Source organism: Xyrauchen texanus, chromosome 38, assembly GCF_025860055.1.
Source record: "Xyrauchen texanus isolate HMW12.3.18 chromosome 38, RBS_HiC_50CHRs, whole genome shotgun sequence".
In the NCBI taxonomy this organism is placed as follows: Eukaryota; Metazoa; Chordata; class Actinopteri; order Cypriniformes; family Catostomidae; genus Xyrauchen; species Xyrauchen texanus.
The window spans coordinates 16,272,208-16,295,100 of NC_068313.1; the positions used below are offsets into that span (position 1 = coordinate 16,272,208).

The 22,893-nt window shown below is 36.2% G+C and overlaps 1 protein-coding gene across 1 annotated transcript in view; it reads left to right on the forward strand.

Moving 5' to 3' along the window:
* snx19b (sorting nexin 19b) overlaps positions 1–22,893 on the forward strand; it is a 45,006-nt gene that overhangs the window by 19,115 nt on the left and 2,998 nt on the right. The window contains 3 exon segments of the mRNA XM_052110251.1: positions 16,413–16,501; positions 16,504–16,596; positions 21,703–21,790. Coding sequence (XP_051966211.1) covers positions 16,413–16,501; positions 16,504–16,596; positions 21,703–21,790 — 270 coding nt within the window.

Sequence of the window (22,893 nt, forward strand, 5' to 3'; positions counted from 1 at the left end):
CAGTTCGCCACACTTGGGTCAATTGTCCATGACAAGCGTTCATTGAAAAGCATCCAATAGCACTTTTTGTCCATAAAAGTGATAAATCTGAGAAATATTGATATATTCTCCATTGTTTACATGAGATCTCGCCTGAAAGAGTTACCATTCGTCATCGTTCATCAACAAACTGCAATCTGAGCAGCATTCATGTTGTAAAACTGTATATTATCTTATATATTAGAGTCTCGTAAACAAAATGAGCCTGCCTCCAAAGTCTATTTTTAAAAATGCGGCATAGTTTTATTCATAATAGCCGAGAAGTGTAGTCAAATTTTGTGTCGTTTTGAATTTTACTCTGCAGTGATTTTACTGAGAAAAAAGCTTGCAGGAACATCATTTTTAGTTGGATCATCTTCACATTTGAAACGTAACTTCTTTAGACTTTTGGCTTTGAGAACATTGTATTTCTGGGATGTCTTGGTACTTTTATTATTGTTTTTTTAGATTATAAAAACATGTTCAGCACAAAATATTTCCATTGCTATAAACTTCAGCTTCTCTAACTTTAAAAAATAACAACATATATTAATTCTGAAACTTGTGAAATAAAGCCCAAAGTGTCTTCTTTCAAAAGATACTACAACTGTGTCCATACTCCAAAGGGTCAGTAAATACAACCATTTAAGTTCAGGTATGTCATTTTCATGGTTTGTGCTCAAAAAGGGGGTGCGTATCAACAGGTTAAATACAGTTATAATTACGGTTATAAAACAATAATCGGGCATCCCCAGAAGTCCCTGCATGACCCATCACATTTAATTATATTTTATGGGAATAGTTTATTTTTATTTTTAACATCAGTTATGTACATCAGAGTGTTTTGCTATATTTTATGTAGTTTAGTTAATGTTTATTGCTTTATTTTTTAATAATCACATTTTAGTGTTACCCTGATGGTGTTTTGTGTTTGTGTGAGTATCAATGAGCACTGTTTTACATGTGTATTAATTATTGTTTCTGAAAAGGGCCACTCTAGATGAACTAAGTCATCATGTGGCCTTTTGTTGTTACTATGTTCATTTAACAATACATTTTAAAGTGAAAAGCAGACTTTGCTGTTCCAGAGGGTTAGTATATTAACTTTGTCATTTAATTATAGAAATGGTAGTGAACCATAAAATGTGCAGGCATTAAAATTACATCCTGTAAAGCCTGATACGTGGTCACTGTATTTTTAACGGTAATTTTTTAGCATTCACAGATGCCAGTATTTTACTGTAATTAAAAATAATAATAATTTAATTGAAAACATTTTTGTAAAATATATTTGAACAACTCTTACTTAAATATGTCTTCATGGGTCTAAAACTATATTATATACATTATATAATCATTATAAAATTTGAAACATTTACACCTTAATTTTATTAAACATGAAATTTAGACCCTGAGAAATTTAAATATTTGTTAACAAATTATTGTTGGCAGCCCTAAAATACTACCATGAAAATAAAAACTGAATAATAATGAAAAACACTGGAAAATGAAACTTGAATAAAAAAAAAACAGTAATTGATTGAAAAAAAAAAATAATACATTGAAAGGATAAATAAAAAATAAAAGTAGAAATAAAATGTCTACATCATAATAACCCCAGTCTCAGTGGGGTAATTGACAGCACAAAAGTTTTTTGTAGTTGAGTTTTGAAAATCTTGGGTTCTTTGGAGGAGAGCAGTTCAGAATGTTTCCTACAGCCCCTAATTTTTTAGTTTTTAAACCACAATGATGGTGTCTAGCTTTGATGTTGTCCATCTCTGGATGGAAAAGCATGTTACATAATCTTGTTCGTCTTGCTGTCCTGGCCACTTTAACATCTCTCAAAGAACATGCATTCATTTTCCCTGTAAAGTATTTCAACTGTTGGATTGTGTTGATATAGAAGCAGTTGCCATATTCAATCTTATGGAGAAGTACTTTGGATGAAACAGAGCTCCATTTTGTTATGATCAGTTAAACATTATGCAGGACAAATAAAGGAAAAAGTCTGTTTTGACAATGTCAGTGGACATGCCAAAGATATCTTTTCAAGTGTGAACCCCTCATTTTCTGTCACTCGATTAAATTTACAATTGCTCAGAAAACTGCTACTAATTAACTTATAAGCTATTCACAGTCTGGTATCTGAAAGGATGTTTGGTCCCACAACACCGTTTAGTTACTAACAAACTAGACACATGATACTGAGCTGATGTCTAACTCTCAGGGAATCACTATGTTGCTTCCTAGATCTTATAGATTTTTACTCAAACAATTACTCTATTACTATATAGTTATGGGTTCAGAAAGGGTTTAATTCTGTTACAGTCATTGTAATGTAAGCGATTTAAACAAATAGTTTTTTTTTTACTTTGTGGGAAATTTAAGTTTGTAAATACTGGAGCTACAAACCAACATTTTGACCCAAACTAGCTAGCACCTACCGAATTAACATAATTTGGGCTCTTTACTTTCAACCCTCCTTACCTATTCTTGTTTTATTTATTTATTTTTGTTATATGTTGATATATTGGTGTTTACTCTTTAAATTAATATATTTTATTAAAATGTTATGTTTATTTAGTGTTTTTTGCAAGAAAATAATGAAATCAACCAAATCAGGGTTGAAAACAATATTTAAACATGTCCCAAATTTTGGTAACAGGGTTGCAAAAATGCCAAAGTCATACAAAATAGAAATTAAAGCAGCTGTATGATATTTAGTTTCATATTCTGACTCCTGAGGTGGATGATCAGCTTTTTCTGAAGGTCCTTTTTTTGGTCCTTTGTTGAAAAAGTATAAAATGACTTGATGAGCTTCAAGCCCAACTTTGTACTCTAGTCATGGAAAGTGCAATGTATTTGTAATTATGAGACAATTTTCAAACTGGCACATCATTTAGGCCTACTATAGAATTGCACTTATTAATTCTAAGATAAGTACTTTGGAAATAATTCAGGTAAAGATTTAGCTGAAACCTGTCATTCACAATTGCAACGGGTGCAGTTTTTATCTAAATAAAAACATGTCGGAGACAGAAACATGAGCCAGCTGCCGCTCATGTCTTGGTACAAACAGACACAGTGGCTGGACATCATCTCGCAGCTCTTCTAGCACTTTACCGGATGTCTTTAGCTAATTATCAAGAGGGCATCAGAGTTTCCAAATGGGAATTTACACATTCTGCCTCAATGATGAAAGCAGCTTTTTTTTTTCTTTTTTACGAAAGAATGATACATTGCTTTTAGAAAATGAAGACTGTATTTAGGGCCATTCACTCAATAAATATTTTGTCTGTTTCTAAGATTTACGCATTTCAATTTCATAACAAAATGACATCACATTGATCTGTGTTGTTTAACATGATTTAATAAATTTTTTAATTAAATTAATTAATAGTTTATTTTATTTCCTGTTAGATCACGCTGTACAATTTGATGGAATTTTATGAAATGTTTTTTATGAAGTGTATTTTTTTAAAAAACATTTTAACTTTATTTGGTATTATATTATTTATGCACATTTCCCCCCCAATTCTTATTACTGCAATGTGAAAAGTATTTCTACATCATAGTAGTACTCTCTTGGTAATGCCATTCATTTGCGCCAATTTTAATCATTACAACAGCTTTTTCTGTAATGAAGTAAAAAATAAATAAAATAAAAGTCACTGAAAATATCACAATGCAAAAAATATTAATACTCCTAAATGTTGGCTTCATTTTCTTTTATGTTTAGGCTAAACATCTACAAAAAGATGTTTAGCCTTTTATTAGCAAATGGATCAATTATCACATTAATATGTAACCATCCAAGACATAAGAATTTTACGGTAATAGCACCCTGTCCCTTGATGAGAATTATTTTTAACATATGCCTCTAGCCTTTATAACAACAGTGGAATGATCACTATAATCAGGGATATTTAGTCACCATATTGATTCCTAATTTTATCCCACTGCTTGGAAATGACTGCAAAACCTGCTGCAGCTTTGACTTAAACTACCCAGCCAAACACGCAAACGTTTATTCTTATATAACGGTTCTGATCAAGGGTAGAGGGGTGAGTGCTTCAGATCCAAGGGTGCTCATTCCTGCACCAGTGTTGCCCTAACACACCTGTCTGTAATTTTCAAGAGAATGTAAAGACCTTTGATTATCCTCTGCTTTAGATTAATGATCATGTCTTTAAAACCACTTGGTGGCAGTGTCTACTGTTCAAATACTGATTGAAGATGTCGGTAAATAAGTAGTAAAAAAATGTTTAAATGGGCCGTTCTCAGCTGTTGTTTTATTACTATCATGACATTAAATGGAGCATGTCTTAAACTACGGCGTATTGTGATGGAAGTTTTACAGGATATATGTTCATGACAGACCAGATCAATTAGTATTGTTGGTAATGGTAATACATAGAGGTATTCCTATTGCTCAACTGGTGTACAGCATGCCACTAGTAATGGCAAGGTCATGGGTTTCATTTTCTGGGAAAACACAAACTGATAAAATGAATGAATGTAAAATGTAAATTAAGGTGTTCTGGAGTTAAATGTTTCATTCATAGTGTGATTTTGAAGTTAACATGAAAGCAAAATTGAGCCTTTTGGTGACTGATTCATTGATACACAAAATGTTTGTCTTCATAATCATTTTTCTAAATGCAGTAACGTGCTCCATCTCTAAATGACTACTTTTTGAGTAACATCACCAAGCCCTCTTTTTTTTTTAACCCCTCCAACCACCTGTCACATAGAGACCACTTTTCATGAACCATTCAATTCCTGATGGAAAGTGGTAAAAAAAATACTCATCCAAAATCCTGTTTCACCTAAAAAATATCACATTATGGAAGAAAAATGGGTTGCGAATGCATTTTCATATTGACTCCAATAGTGGTTACTGTCTTGATTCACACAAGCAGTAAGCCATGAACCCTTACATTGTGCTTTTGTGCACGTAGACGCAGGTTGCTCCAGATGGATTGTTCCAGTAATATGTTAATAGCACTATTCAATGGTGACATCACATGTTTTAAAAGTTGCAGAAACAAATTCACCGTCTCTGATCATGTGGCAATGAATAAAGATTCTGACTAAATGGACTGAAAATCTCCCTTTCTGCCATTTTTTTTTTCTTTTCCTCTGATCTATCATTCTGGAGACTTTGATTCTGGCTGGTAGTACTGCAGACTTGTCTCCACACTGCAGCAGCAAGTCCGTCCAGTGGTTATGCTTTGTCACCCCAATGTCAAACAACCACAGCAATACATATACAAAAACACAGACCGTAGATTGGTCCTGTCTTTTGCAAATGACAACATCCACTCAAGCTTGTGGTTGTGCTCCAAAGGATCCCTTGATCTGACTTATTACTAACAGAACACTACATAATTTTCCTTCTTTTGTAGAAGTAAACTTTGCATGCATGTGATTATGGCCATGGTTTCTCATTTCATGAAGTCCCAAAGTCACATTTGAAAGTTTATTCAAAAATGTAATCACCAGATTTTCATAACATCCTGATGTATGATTTTGTTTTTCTCAGAATAATCTTTTATTGATTTTATATTTTCACATGGTGAGGAGAGACAATTATAACATAGGTGTTTGTGACAAAGGGCTTTTCTTTTCATCCAGGTCTTGCTTAACAACACCGTTATAAATAAAACAATGTTGATATTGTTAATCTCTCTGTGCATGCAACCACACTACCAAACACTTAAGGATATCTGATTGGAGATTAAAGTTGTTGATCAGTGATTTTGATCAGTGTTGAACAAAATTGAACATCTTCCCAGCGTTCTTAGTGGATGAGATAGCGTTATTACAAAAGCATGTAAAATACTCCATGGTTACAAGATACAAATTGCACAGTGCTTGGCAATTTTCCAATCTCCAGGCCTACACAGAATCTGTGCATGCAGAATTCCACAGAAAACTGAACTCCATACACATTGTCTACTCAAGACATGAGCAGTGCATCGTGACACATCAGAAGTAGTTTGTTATAATTGTAATCATTGAAGCGGTCTACTCTGGAAGAGTCCATTGCATGTTGTTGCGTTACGCCAATCTGAAATAAAATTATTTTACTTAACCAAATAACATAAAAGTGAATATTTTTGCCACAAATTTCATTTGTTGTATTAAAATAACTTCTGACTACAACATTAAAGCCAACTTGCGATATTTTTGGTCTCTGTCTACTAATCTTTTCAATAAATCAATCGATCAATCTCAGTGAGTCTTAATGATTCATTAGCAGTTCTGTCTGAATCGAACAAAATTTTTAAAGTCCCTTATTCAGTAAACAAAAATGACTGGAAAGGTCATGGAGAAGTCATTGCAATTCATTAGTCAAATGTGTGTGAGTGCTGTTTTTTGCAAAGGTGTTAAACACCTGACAGCAGTTTAGGGACTCTAGCTAAAGACCTAAAGACTAAACTCTGAATAAATAAGGCAGAATCTATCAGTTTACATCTGTAAATAAGACCCCACAGAGAAAGTCTCAGTAGTGAAGCTTTAATCTCATTTCACTGTCTCAAAGTTTGTGTTTGACATTTTTTTTTTTAGTAATTGCATTTACATTTACAATTAGTCATTTAGCAGACACTTTTATCCAAAGTGACTTACAATGGCCTCAGAGGAGATTTTTTTTTTTCAGCAAATGCATAGAAGATGCTGTCCAAACCAAGATATTATTTCTAGCCTTGAATATTGCCTTTTAGGTGAAATATGTTCTTGTTTTACAATAGCTATGTCTTGAGATGGATGTAGTTAATTTGGACTTTGGGAAGACAATCTGTTTCAGTCCAACATTCCTTTGGGTTTTGAAACAGACTGCTAAATTGTAATGGCTTGTTTAAAAAGCTGGAAAACAACCCAGAGCATTTGATTATTTCAGAGTGCAAATTGATGCAGTTCAGCTCTTGGCTGCCCACATAGGTCACTATGTTCCATTTGGTAAGGAAGCAGGAGCTGAATTGGTCTCCTTGTTGCCTCTATTTGGACAGGGAACTCTGATTTATTAGTCTGCACAAACACCTGTTGCAGACACCTGCACAAGAATCAGTTTTTGTCTATTTGTGGCATTTCATGGTCCCAGACTTCACCTACCTCAAAGTTTAGCTCTTGCCTTGTGAAAGAAATCAACTTTGAACACTTTGTGTTCTAAATGGATTTAAAAGTTATTATAACTCGCCTGTGAGATCAAACTTGCCAGAATCAGCAGTCGCAATCTAAGTGGAAGGAACTTGGAATGGCTTGGGTAAGGGTCATGTCAGTTCAATTTACTATGTCCTCATTATATTGGCTTCAACAGCAGTTATTGTACAAACATAGGTTAGGGTTAGGTTTTATTTTTTCAAATTCCCTAACCTGGTACAACATTTTTAAAGAGGTCATGTCATGGGGCCTGGGTAGCTCAGTGAGTAAAGATGCTGACTACCACCCCAGGAGTCGCAAGTTCGAATCCAGCCAAGTCTCTTAAGCAACCAAATTGGCCCGGTTGCTAGGGTGGGTAGAGTCACGTGGGGTTAAACTCCTCGTGGTCGCTCTAATGTTGTTCTCGCTCTCGGTGGCAGTATGAGGTTTCGTCACCATGGTAAAGTTTTCCCAAACCAACAAGAGTGCAGCAAGGAGTACTACTTCGCTCTATAACAAAAATAAAAAACCCACAAAATGATCAGACATCAAAAGCATTCAGGTAACACAAAGAAACAAGTGCTCTACTTGAGAAATGGTATTTACGGAGATCTGAAAAAAAAGTAGAGAGATCGAATACTCAACGAGAATAAAGATACAGCACAAAATGATGCATGCTGCCTTCAATCGGACAATTGGCCAAATCATTAACAAATCAAAAACACAGGGTACTACAGAGTACAGGGACCATGAGAAGGACAAAAGCAAAAGTGACAGTGGACAGCAGCGATGTTTTGGCCTTGGACACCGACCAGCCTGTTAACTAACCAGGACATTGAATTCAGCAAGTAATGCTCATGACAAACAGTGAATCACTGGTGTCTTCAGCAGCTGATCTCAGTTAGTTGTTTTTATTTGCCTACTTTGTTAGTTTTTCTTACACTGTTGTCATCTTATTTTGTGCATTGTTTTGTTCTGTAAGGGGATTTTTGGCCAGCTACTCACTAAGTTTGGAAGATCCCGGCTATCTGTTATGTAAAACGGTGGGATTCTCAATAAACAATATTATATGGCAACAAAACAAATACAACCATCTGCTACACCAATGTTAATAATGATTCCACTGTAACAGTTTACAGAACTTAGCAAGTTAAGCCATAGTTCATAAAATATAATGTAATTACATTACCTGTCCTCTTTAGAGTAGATGTCGTCTCTGACAATCTTGTTGAACAGTGTAATAATGATGGATTGCATTAATCCCTATGTTTGTTTATGTCCTCAAATCAAAAGTAAAAGCTGTATACAAACACACTGTGATGCGCCATGTTTGTTTATGTTTGAGGTAGTCATGTGAAACATGTAGACAGTAAACAGTCTCCGTTCGGCTCTCAGGTCAGTGAAAAAGCATGGCCGGTTTACAATAGGCTCCAGATTGCCCCGCCCGTGAACCAGTGGAGCACAGGCTTGGCACGAGAACCATCGCAATTTCGGAGTAAAAGGGCTATGTCTGAAATGCTCTGTTTTCTGTGCTATCCCCTTCAATACTTCAATATACATGCCCACCTTTGACTGGGGGAGCGAATCCCCCTAGTGTGTTTCGCTACTTAAAGGTGCACTCAGCGATTCCTGAGAAACACTGTTGATATTCGAACGCAACTGCCAAAACAAACACACCCCTCCCTTCAGTGCTCCTTTGAAGCTCCGCCCATCAAATTCATCCAGCTCCAGTCACTCACAGCTCTCCTGCAACTAAATCTAACATTACAACAACAGCATATATGGGTTCTGTGAAGCATAGCAAAATTTATGTTACCTAACTATCGAGAAGAAAACGAGCAACTTCTGAATTCGTCTTCAAAGCTATTACCTCTCGGAGGTCTCTCCACGCTGAAAAGCCTTGCCGATGTTGACGAGGCTCCTAGCCCTCGACTTATCATAATCCTTATTTTTTAGTTTATATTCGTCTGACCTTTTTCTATTGGTCTGTTTCAGCCATTTGTCCTCCTTGGATTTAAGAAAGTTTGCATCAGCCAGATTTGCTGTCACTCTTCTAATGAATTTCCTTCTCGCTCTGCCCCACCCCCCATCTTGTGCATGTGCAAAAACCACCCCCTGTTGCTGATTGGCTCCAGTAGAGTTGTGTGGATCGGTCCAATCTACTTTGTTTTTGTCCCAATTACAGAGCCAGGACTGTGTACTAATACTAGATTTTTTTTTAGCCCACCCACAGAACGGACATCTAGCAGATTGTGAGGAGATATTTGCAGAATTTGACAAAAAGTGTATTGGATTAGAATTACTGAGTGCACTTTAAAATACAGCGCAGTTGGCATCCCGATGCATTAATTTTGGCCAAAATACGGGACGTCGTGTCTAATATGATACGGCAGCCACTAGTGTGTGCTAGACCACTTGTCTTTCATTGTACATTGTACTACGCATTCGTCTTATATAATACAATATTTTGTAAATCTCATTCTAAATTGTTTCAACATTTTTAACAAAATCTAACATAAAACAAAGGCAATCAGAGTAAACACAAAATAAAATTTTAAATGATAATGTTATTTATTGAAGCACAAAAGTTATCCAATACCAACTGGGCCTGTGTGAAAAAGTATTTGTCCCCTTAGTAACTAAATCCCCAAATCTATGAAACTACATTCATAAAGCGGTTCAGCTGGACTAGACACTAGACCCTGTTCAATAAAATCAACTCCTAAATATAATTTTTCAGGAGCATGAAGTTGGCTAAAAGGTCTCACCCAATTGTTCACAATGCCATGGTCAAAAGAAATTCCAGAAATGATGAGGAAAAAGGTGATTGACATAAATCAGTCTGAGAAGGGTTACAAAGCTATTTCAAAGGCTCTGGGATTCTAAAGATCTACAGTGAGAGCCATTATCTCCAAATGGAGAAAACTTGGCACAGTAGTGAACCTTCTCAGAAGTGGCCGACCTTCCAAATTTCCTCCTAGAGCACAGTGACGACTCATCCAGGAAATCACAAAAAAGCTAAGGACAACATCCAAGGACCTGCAAGCCTCTTTCGCATCAATAAAGGTCACTGTTCATAACCAGTCCAGTCCGTGAGTTGAAGCTCAAGCTCAACTGGATTATGCAGTAAGACAATGATCCACCTCTGAATGGCTCTAAAGAAGCAAAATGTAAGTTTTGGAGTGGCCTAGTCAAAGGTCTGACTTGAACCCGATTGAGATGTTGTGGCATTATCTTAAATGGGCAGTTTATGCTCGAAAACCTTCCAATGTGGCTGAACTAAAAGCAGTTCTGCAAAGAAGAGTGGGCAAAAAGATTATATTTACTCAGGTTATATCTCGTTTGAAGATCTAAAACAATTTAGTATGAAAATAGCATAAATCAGGAAGGGGGCAAATACATTTTCACAGCACTGTATTTCTTTGGTACGAAACCATGTAATAAGCATGATCCGCTTCACTTTGGAGTTGTTATCATGGTTAATTTTGTGACAAAACGGCTTACTGTACCATTCCTTACATATCAAACAGACAGATGAAACAGTGTTATTTGATATTAACATTTTTATTGATTCTTATGTGAAATATCTAATAAACAAAACATATACATACAGAATCAACTTAACAACCATTATTACCCCTTCCCAACCCCACCCTGTCTGTCATCAAATATCCCTGTGGTCAAAGCCTAAATTACACCATGCACACATATAAACAAACAAATCAAAAATAAAAAAAAATGTAAAATTAGCAAACAAAGAGAAAAGAAAGAATTCCACAATAGAATTTACAATTACCACCACAATTCTGTTTCTCTCCTCATGGCACTCACTGAGAGCCCTCCAGATAGGCCAAATACCTGTCCCGTTTCTTACCATACATGTCTATTTTATATGACATCTTTTCAAATCCTCCAACGTGCCCAGTTCGGTGAACCATTCTTGAAATGGGGGAGCACCAATTGACTTCCATCCTCTTAAGAATTATTTGCCAGCTTTTTGTATATTTGTCACCTACTTTAATGACTGTCCCATCACCCAATACACATTGTCTGGAGAAGAATTAAAATAAGTTGTTTTTGCTGGGTGGAAACAATAAATGCTTTTTCCTGACTGGAGAGGAAGTTTTGAGTTCTGAAACTTACAGTATGTTTTTTAGTACAATGACCTCTTACATGTCAAAATATCAAGACAAAAATGGACCAAACCAATTTAAAAACCAAACCAATCAAAAACACATAGGCTTCTGTTGACCTGCTTCATGTGATGCCACTGTATGCTTCTTTTGCATTCTGTGTATTCTTCACGAGTTGAAAGCTGCAGTTACCTTCATGTAGATGGGATCATAACAGACACTTTGAAATTTTGTTACCAAATCAGACCAAGAAACAACACAAAAACATTTGTTACTTCTGAATGAGAGATTTTTATAATGATGTTTCTGTAAACGTGTGTACTTGTTGGTCACACATCAGACTCACCGGTACAGAGATTAATTATGGATAAAATATATTAAAATGTCTGAGAAAGTCAAATAACAGATCCGTCTTTTGGCAATGCTGTGAGAGGTAAACATTGGAGCGAGTGCGGCACGCTATGGAGGATGATTGCATATTCCTGGTTTTTCTGTTAACAAACAGCAAAGACATGGACCATGTCACTTAAATATAAAGTGAAGAGATAAAGGTGCAAGGTTTTCCCTCATTTGCTGAGGGCTTGTGTTTGCCACCGGACACGAACATGCAGAAATTTAACAGTTCCCAGACTCACTAAAATTATATATATATATATATATATATATATATCATATCATATCATATCATATTAGATGACAATAGGATATGAGAATATATCAATGTATTTTGAGATTAAATGAGCTATTAATCTACTTCGCTGACAAAAAAAAGCATTTAGAAAAGAGATACCAAACAAGTCAAACAGGGAATTATATTTACAAAACAGGGAAGTATATTCTACCAGCACGGTTGAGAACGGTTGAGTACGGTTAGCTAACCATGCCAAGAATTCCGGGCTGAAAATTGTTTATAATCATGCCGTGCCGAACTGTGCTCCAGTGGAAATGCTCCTGTAATCATTCCGTACCGTGCTGAGAACCGTTTGATACGATGGTGGAAAAACGCCTAAAGTGATGCCTCAGAAACGGGTCAATTGACAGAATATTCATGATTTCAAACTCCCACAGTCAAGCGGTTTGAAAGTATCTGTCTGTCTGTCTTTATGTCTGTCTATCAGTAACCTTCATCTTTTTTTACTTTAACACAAGACTTTGTCAAGCTAACATTTAAAGTCTTTCACATTGTATTCATTATCACGAAAGTGGCTGTGAAACTAATGACTTTTTAAATTGTTTTTCCATTCATTTACAAAGTAAGATCTCAATTGACTTTTTGAATAGTGTGGTTGTTAAACTAATCTGCATCTCTCTCATCACAGACAGTTTACCATCTCATAATTATAGCTCTATACAATTCAGCCTCCAGTTCCTACTCAGATTAGTCTTCCAGCACATCAGTTTTTCCAAGTGTATTTGAGATGCAGATTAGGCAAAGCTCCAAATGGAATATACTTATCATGTTTATGTTTTTGGAGTGTCAAAAGAAATGAAGGCTCATATTAAATTCTGAAAAGAGTAGTTTAAACTTAATTGGCTCCAGTGAGCTCCACGCACCCTTGTTTTCCACTCTTGTTGGCTTGAGAAATGTTTTCCCCACTAATTCTGCATGTCTCTGTCAAAGGTAATGCAAGTCTGCTTGAACTACCCTTTATAAATGGCAGAAATGCCATTAATGGAATAAAATGCTCTACTTGTTGTTCTGAAATAGCTAGTTTTTGTTCCATCACCTTACATCAGAGCATCTTAAGGATTACGTAGGTGCTCTGACAGAGCTGGTGCAAGCCTTTTCATAAGCTCTATTAGAAACTCCTGGCAACCTAGAATTTTGAGAGTGTAGTAGCTGACACATTTACAGAAATTAGTTTTGAATTTCATTGTTGGAAAAAAAACCTTTAGGCCCTATTAAAGTCTACTGCAGACTCTAAAATATTACTTTCATGGAACAGAATGGCCATGCTGTGAGCATGCACTCCCTGCATCTGAACATGCATGCCTTTTTATTGTTGCACAGGATGCAAAAGGCAGTACACCAAATAAGTACGATGTTCAAATACTCATAAAACTATTACTAAAACAATAGGCGAACAATACCTACTAAATTTTACATTTTACATTTTATGCATTTGGCAGACACTTTTATCCAAAGCGACTTACAGAGCCGTTATTACAGGGACAATCCCCCTGGAGCAACCTGGAGGTAAGTGCCTTGCTCAAGGACACAATGGTGGTGGATGTAGGGATCGAACCAGTGACCTTCTGATTACCAGTTTACCAGTTATGTGCTTTAGACCACTACACCACCACCACTCCACAATACTAAATGCATTCTGCACCTACTGATGTTCTGAAACGTGCAATCATTGGGCACTTTGCTATCCCATAATTCCACGTTAACCTTGAATCCATCAGATTCAGAAAAAATAGCTGAGAATTGAGAGCTTTTAATCAAGTGCAAGTGCTATAATAATGAAGAAAAGTGTTCCTTGTGGTAAAATGTTACTTTTTGTTTTTGTTTTTGTCAGTACATGATATGTCCAAGAACACATTTGACAAAGAACAGTGGCAACATAGAGGATGTAATATGTCTAGGAATATATGTATTCTTCCTTCAGAACATACTTCATCAACGTTCAAGAAGTAAGTTCTTAGTCAAATTCAGTACATACTATGAAAGTACAGGAATTTGGATGCAACCACTAAGTATTCATATTTTCATATTTTTCCAGTATTCGATGTTGTACTTTTGTAGTACGTTGTACTTTTGTCACTGTACTGGCATTGAGTGAGCATGATTTTATGACCTTCTATGGATGGTATGCAGTGTCAAACAGGCGCTGTCACCATGCAGCATCTGTGTCATTTCAAAGAGTTAAGCCCAAAATAAACCAGCTATGTAATTGAAGAGCATGGCCGAGTTAAATCATTGACACATGAAATTCCTGGGACACATAAAGTGGACAATACCTTCAGTTGTTTTCCCAGTTTCTTTTTGAGGTTTTTGATTGGGTTATTTATAGTAAAATGGGTTTGAAGACTTTTTCAACATCTTTTGTAAGTTATTGTCATCATTGCAACTTTTCAGCACTACCATTTCAGTTTATCAGGTTGTTTTTTTTTAAGAATATTTTTTATTAGGAATATTTTCTGCTGCTTTGAATCACTGGCGCACCACATTTTATTTATTTTTTTATGAGTAATGGTAACATTTTATACATAAAGGAGTTTTATGCTGTCTACAGTACTTCTATTAAGACTACTTTATTTTCATGTTAGGGTGGTTTTGCTGTCTAGATGTCAAAATCGCATCACTTGGCTACAATCTATTTTCTGCACTTCTGTAGCATTTTATTTTCTTTAGACCACTTTTAATGTTAGTCAAGGTTTCTTGTATCAGAAACTGTCAGAATTACATTTTCCTCAAAAAATAAAACTGCTCTATTTTTCATGGGGTTTACTTATCACAGCACTGTAGTTTAAATTGGAAGTACACCCCACAGACCGAAGCTTGATGCACCTTGTATGATTTTGGCCCCTATTTTGCCAAAAGACAAATTTCAGCAATCCTAAAAGATTGTTTTTATTGTTGGGCTAAATTTGCAGTCTTTGATTGCAGTTAAACATGCTTACAGATGGCTGATTAATTGCCTTTGTGAAATCTTAGCAATGAACATTGTACAGTCTTGCATAAGAGCAAGTTAATGTTGCACAATCTGCCTTAACTTTTAACTCAAAATATCACGCAGATCTTATTGTACAATCTGACGTGCAACAATCGTGAAAGACCACAGTGTGCACTAGGCTTTATGATGAAATGTACAGCAGGCTCTCTTCATGAAGATGGTGGTGTTTTATAAAACTTTCTCCACCTCTTTCATGTATTTCCATTTGTTAAGATGACTGTCTGCCAAAATGGTAGTGAATATTAAAAGATTAAACACAATCTCATCCATAGTAAGTTTATGCAACACTGCAGTTATACACAAATTCTGTAATGTATTGTGAAGTGGCCAAAAGTAATTTGTGGTATTAATGCTGTGAAATGAGACAGCATTTCATTGCTGGAGTTTTCGTTAGGACAAACTAACTCCATATGTGTCAGGTCACAGATTTTAACCAAAAAAAAGACAAAGATCTTTGTCCGCAGGAGTGGTACATTTGAAAAGCACCTTGTTAAGGAACTATCGTGAAATGTTCTATTAAATTACTGGATGTTTTCCTTGACTTCTCATTTCCATTTGGTTGACGTTTTGTCTGTATTTTGATCAAACAGGATTTATGGTGTGTTTCGTGCAGTTTCCATGCAGTTCATCAGCATGTTACAGTCGAATTTACCAGCAATATATAAATATATTTTTTTTATTGCCTTTCAAGCACCAGTAGTCAGAAATAGGGCTGGGCGACAAATGAAATAGTCGTGAAATACTGTATTCACACGTTTGCTTGCTGGGCGATAAATCAAATTGTCGTGATCTAATTGGCCTACAATGGCTGTATTGTCAATATGATGGTTCCTCTATTTGGAGAAAAAAATCATTCTTTAAGTCGAGAGAAAAAAAGTAATGTTATATCGACAGAAGACTGAAAAATGTATAGATTTTTTTTATATATATATATATATATATATATATATATATATATATATATATATATTGCCCAGCCTAGTTCCTTCCAACCCATTAGTATTTGCTATCTTAAATGTTTAAATGTTTTAGCATATTTATAGGCAGCACACAGAATTTTCATCACTCGCAAAATCACAGAAATATCCTGTTCTTTAAATTTGCATTTGACTATTTTTTCTGTTTTACTTGGGTTGCTTTAGGGATTATTTTTCTGTGGTCACAATTTATTTCTAATTGAGCTTTGTACATTTGTGTATTGGACAATGACAACTATTTTTAGCTGACACTTTTATCTTAACTTAGCCTGGAACATCCTGAGGTGCCTTGATCATTGACACAATGGTTCTAGTTATGGTTTTTCATTTGTGGGATTTGAACCTACAACCTCTAGACTACACCTTGCGTCAGCCAACAGTCAACCACTTTTACTATTCTGAAGCCTCTGACATGATAACAGTTGTGTTAAACTCTTTTTGGTTTGTTCATTGGATTGTAGATGGCTGGAGGTGGGTGCGGTTAACCTGACTTGTACGCAGTATTGGGTTATTTATCTGCGAGTGCTGCAGGAAGCCATCTGGCCCGGGGATATCTGCCGGCCCAACCCCGGCCCCAACGGAGCCGGCAGCAGAAAGAGGAGTCCAGAAAGCAGGCTTTGCTGTGCCTGATGAAACTACTGCCAGGTGGGTTTCCAAATAATATGCACACAAACATAAACCTACTAGTTGTACTTAATAATGAGGCCTCCACTGAATAGATTTAAACAATTTGTAAAATATTTTCACCTGCTTACTAAGTGACTGACCAAAAAGTGCCACTTGATTCTTCATTAGTATCTGTGATTAAATTGCAATAACAATAAAAATAGCAAAATATCAGTTCTTTCTTACTTGGTCCTTTTTATGTAAGGTAAAGATGAGTAATGTAAATTATTCCAGACCCCCGAAAAAAGAAAAAAAAACTTGGAGTCCTGTTCTGTTTCATTGATTATAAAAAAAAAAAAAGACAGAAAAAATCAGTTCTGTCATTTTATTGCCCTAAAAAAAACAAGAGCACACCATTATTCACCCCTATAGACTGACATACTAATTCCCTACATTAGTGTGTCAGTACAATTGGTCTAACAGTTAATAATGTCTGAAACAAGTAATTTATCTGAAATGGAATATGAGGAAATCAGAGAAACATGCCACATTCAGATATTTTCCTCTGCCTTTCAATTACTTAATAACTGTTGAGTAAACATACTAGATGTAATTTTTTCTTTCATTTAAAAATTCCTTTTGGGTTGAATAGTTAAAATTGGTTTTGCAAATAGTACCGTACATTGTAATTCAGACAAATAACTGTTGAGACGCACTGCACCATAACTCAAGCAAGAAAAAGTCAAGAGGAAACCAGCCTCTCAACACAGAAATGTCCTATTAAGTTTAGGAAACTCTACATGGCGTAGGCCGATAGGTTCAGTTACCGACACCCTACGTAAACATTTCAGGCATTCACATCCTTCTGTCAAAATGTATAAAACTGGTACTCACCACAACAACCTTGACTCAAGCCCAGCAGTGCACCCTTGCAAAACATTTACCCTCCTCCCCAACTCCACCTGTCTAGACCTGCTTTATGAAGGGTGGGTTATGTGATTTTGTTCAGTAGCACTAGCATGTCTGTCTTCAAATGCAGCACATTTCCAACAGCAGCAGCATATTGACTATTGTCAAGCACCTGCATCAGTGTGCATAAAGCAGATCTAGTCTGCCAATGCCAAACCTACTCCAATATAATTTAGTCCTGCAACAACTAATCGATAAAATCGATCATTATTTTTGATGAAAATCATCAACAACAAATTTCATTATCGATTAGTTGGATATGTGCGGCAGGCATGGAGAAGTTCTGTCAGTGACATCACTTTATGGAGGGAAAAATGCTTTTGCATGATGAAACTCATTTGAAAAACGACAAGGTTGAAGAGGAAAAATTATGACCCATAACTTTCATTTAACTGCAATATTCTATGTTTTATAACAGGGGTCGGCAACTATGAGAGGTAATCAGTGGCACGCTAGCAACGTCGAGAGAGGAATAGACTATTTTATTTATATAAGTTCCGCACCTGCATTCCAATCTACATCTTGATGTAGACCTCATGATCATGCAGTGTGACGAGACTGCAGTATACCCAACAGTTGTGCAGTGTGTGCAAATCATTCACTCATCACGAGCCGGCAGCGCTTCGCTTTCGGTTGATCGCAGGAGTAAACGTGCCTGCTTTGCTTCGGTCAGACTGCGTGGGTGACAGCCTACATTCCGTGTTTCATTTGTTTCTATTTGTTTTCAGAACAACACATGATGTAATAAGAAAAACACCACTAATAATTCTTGAGATTTCCAACCCAGCATACATGTACACCCTCCTTAAACCATAGTCACACTCAAAATTACATTAAATGATTAAAAGAGAAAACATAAACCCACATTGTGGGGTTCAAAAATCTGTCTATTCAAAATATAAATTAAACCTGGAACAAAATGTTTAGGATTTTGCAGGTGCGATTCACCAGAAAGGGCTAAATAGTTGATCGGCTTGTAATTTGCAAATAGCTTGCATGCACAGTGCCTTGTCACCAGGGGCGTAGCAAGCTTTTCAAGAGTGCGGGGGATGGATGTGGTTTGTTTATTAACAATAAAAATGATGAATACATTGACAGAAGGGTACAAAAGGTATAACATACAAGATATAAAAAGCTTACATCCCCCATAATCCATCCGTTTCTCTTGTGGAATTAAAATATTGTGATAATACCGTATACCGTGATAAAAGCTCAATCAATTAACCGCAGCATGAAAATGTGATACCGGCACATGCCTAAAACACACACACATGGCCTCTCTTCCTTCATAGACCTCTTTCACAAACGGTAACATTCATTTCACCTGTGAATTTTCCTGTGCTCTCTCTGAAACTGATGCCTCCAGCAACTTCCTCTCCTGAACAAGGGTGCAGTGGTAAAGGAATAGGGTCAAACAGTTACAGCTGTGGCACTAGCAAACCTCAGTGAATATTGAAAATTAATATCATGAAATAAATGCAAACAATATCTAATGGTAATAGGCTACTGTTGTTTAATGTCAACATTTTTTAACTTTCAATTACAAGATTTCTCTTGAAAAAGGTGTCAATCTTCTCCTGCCTCTTTCTTTTCTGCATCTTAATGATTCTGCGTGACAAAAAGACTGGTAAGCTTGATAGTGACATGGGTCTGACAGGACTGTGACTGCTAAATTTTGCTTACTTGTGCCCTGAAAAGGGGAGATATAAAAAAATAAAAAAATGCCCACACAAAGCTTTTTCTCTGGTGGTATAAATAATGTAACAATTTACTGTTTTTAAACATAAAATAATATACACTTTTCTTTCATATTTCTTCAAAAGGTATGCAAACAATGTTCTATTTATGTCAAAAACATAAATAGAACATCTTCCCAAACACATATCAAGCTTATTTAAAAACCTCGAAAGCATAAACACTCATTCAAAGCACCTGGAAAAGGGAGATGCAAATAACCATAACCATAAGTTCCCTCCTCCTCAGCACGAGCTAACCGATAAATCTTTATCGGTGGCAGCATATACTGCCACCAAGAGAGGCGGGACTTAAGGTAGAACAGCCAATCATCAGCCGGTCACACTCAAAGCCGGTGTCATGTTTGAGAGGGAGGGGGAGAGGAGGCAGCCGCAGCGAGCGCAGACACAGAGCGGCCAGAGACACGGAGGAGCGGCTGTAGTAAGGCGTTTGTGCAAAACTGCGGCAAAACTGCAGAAAAAGTGTGGGTGTTGAACCCTCTCATCGGGAAAAGTGTGGGTGTTAAAACACCCACATCCCCCACAGGTGCGACGCCCCTGCTTGTCACACTTTATTAGTGTTTAGTTTCCCATTATGCTGATGAAATCACGCTGCGTGATCATGAGGAAGGATTACATCAATAGGCGGTCCGCAGGCCTCATCCTGCCCTCAAGAGACAAATGTTTGGCCTGCATTAAAGGCCTGTTCACACCAAATCCGTGACGATTTTGCAGATGAAAGGTCTATGCACACAGTCTGTAAAACTAATTAAAAAACGATTTCACCCCTGTACAGTAGGTGGTGCTGTTGCTGTTCCACAAAACATTATGCCAGTCTCATGCCCGCACCGTCAGCTGTTAGAGATTAATATATTGAATGCTGTTAAAGCTCTTATTTACCTAATTTGGTATTACTGTTTCATTATGTTCTTTCCATGGTGTTGATGCATTCTGAGGAGTATATAATCTGTGTTTTTATGCGAGTGAAGTGAGTAAAGAGCGCTGTTGCATAAATGTATGTCCTATTCATATTTGCACATGTATTTTCCTACAGGCAGGTTTGGGAGGGTTACTTTTGAAATGTAATCCACTACAAATTACAGAATACATGCTGTAAAATGTAATTTGTAATGTATTCCATTATATTACTCAAGGTCAGTAACATTTCTAAATACTTTGGATTACTTCCAGATTTTTTCACTTGTCTTGTCTATAAAAAATTTACAGTAAGACAAAATACACATGTTAAAAATGTATTCTCTGAAAAACCTAAATGTCTTCTGCAGTGTTGTTTCTAAAACAAGATAAATCAAATTGATCTTGTTTTAAGGATTTTTTTATATTTTTACAGGAAAACAATACAATAATGATTTTCAAGATTTTTGCCCTAATATCAAAGGTCTTACTTGGTAAAAAAAAAAAATTAACACAAGGTTTATTTCTATTTCTTCAAACTGAATAGAATGTGAAATGAAATAAATGACAATAAATTGCAAAGTAATTAAAATACTTTTTGAATGTATTATAATTACTAATTATTTAAATTGTAACTGTAGTGGAATACAATTACTTATATTTTTGAAGTACTCCCGAAGTCAACTACTTTTTTTTTTTATAATGCCTGGATAATATAACACAAGGTACTGTGATACAAATACACATGGAATAGTGCGCAGTAAGAATAACATTGTACAGTAAAAACATATGATGCATAGCATGATATAAAAAAATTATATATAAGAAAGCATTGGCTCATCAATGCTCACCAGCCTCCAAAAACAGCCTAGTCCTTCAAGAGCAAGGATCATTTGAGACTTGTCAATTTGCCAACAGATGCGTAAAGGGCAAGACAAAATGTAAAAATTTTGGAGCAGCATATACTGCCATCCAGCATTGTCTTTTCCAGGGACATCCCTGAATTTTTCAGCAGGACAACTTCAAAATGCTGCCCGGATTTGGTGCTTTTCAGCTCCACATGAACACACAGCTTCATTAGTCTCTGTCTCTCCCGGAGTCTCTCGTGGACTGCCGTTCTAGTCACGGCTTTATCTCTCGCTCGTTAAGACTGCAATCACCCACAGCTGGGCGAGATAATCCGCTGCAGATGTCCAACACGGCCTCGCTCTGCACAGTTGCCGCTCGGCCTGCCCCACTCTCCACACACAGATTTTAATAAAATACAGGATATACAATTGTATTTTTTCCAGTATAATCGATTAATTGAAGAAATAATCGATGAGTAATCGATTATCGAAATAATTTTTAGTTGTAGCCATAATGTCATTTACATGAATAAATCTTTTATAAACTACTCCTGACAGAGTTGTCCTGACTGAATTACGGTTCACCCTCAATAGTGAAAAGTAGTCCAGCAGCACTCTCAATCTCTATTGTTCTTTGTTTTCTGCTTGAGTTTATTGTGTTTTTTTTTTTGTCTTTACAGATCTAATCTCTGATATGCTCGGCTCTGAGAAATACAAGATATCTTGGCAGACGGTTGTGGATTCTTTTCAGGACCCCACTATAAACAGGTGTGTTTGAGTACTAAACACAGACAGAGATAGATATCAGCTTTGTGGCCACTTTTGCAAGACCTTGCAAACCTATTTTTATGAACCCGGACCAATACCAGACACCCTAAGACCCAGACCAAGACCTGACCCCTCAAAACGCAGATCCAGACCAAGACTAGACCCTTCAAGACCCAGATCCAGACCAAGACCTGTCGGTCCAAGAACCAGGCAGTAAAATTTTATGAACCGATATGATGAATTTGTAATTAAAGAATCTTCTTCAAAGTTTTAAAATGAAAATTTTACCAATGAGAAAAAAAACAGTCAAATTTTTAAAGACGCCTTTGGAATCGTAACCCAAATCCCAAACATTAAATGCCAAATTCATCTTTGCTAATCAAAGTTAAACAGAGAGATGGAAACTATTGCTGGAAAATTAAACTATTAAAACAACTCTGCATAAACAATGTACTTTGCTGACAACAACACTGAACATCTCTGATCGAAATATGAAAAATGAAAGATGAACACTGATATTAATGCATTCGTAATAATCGAAAAGAACAGTTTGAAATAATAATTCACGGAAATTAGTTGGACTTCTGAAAACCAAGGGTATCTAAGAATTGTGTTTCATATCCAGTATTAATAAACAAAATAACAATGCATCATTTTCAAAATCACAGACATCAGAACACAGTTCACAGTCTGTTGAACACACGAATGCAACGGCTAATCAGAGGTGTTGAAGTTGAAGTCATTGGTGCAGAAGAAATCCGCTCGGCAATGAACTACTTCAGGAGCACAGTTCTCAGCATGTTTGGAATGTGTAGCTACATAAATAATACGGCATGCAATACATTTATATTAATCAATATTATTTATAACGATTACAATATCAAGTGAAATAATATTCGGAACGTTGTTATGGACCATGCGCGACATGGACGGTGTTCAGCCATTGCACACCATCTCCAGTGTGCGAGCAGGGTCCGAGTTGGGGTGACAATTGAGGTGGCAAAGCTCATTTTTAGTGTGGAAGCTGCAACCCCATGAACACCCTTCTGGCCTCGCCACTGAGATGTACATGCAAACTTTCAGTAATAGTGAAGATGCCACTC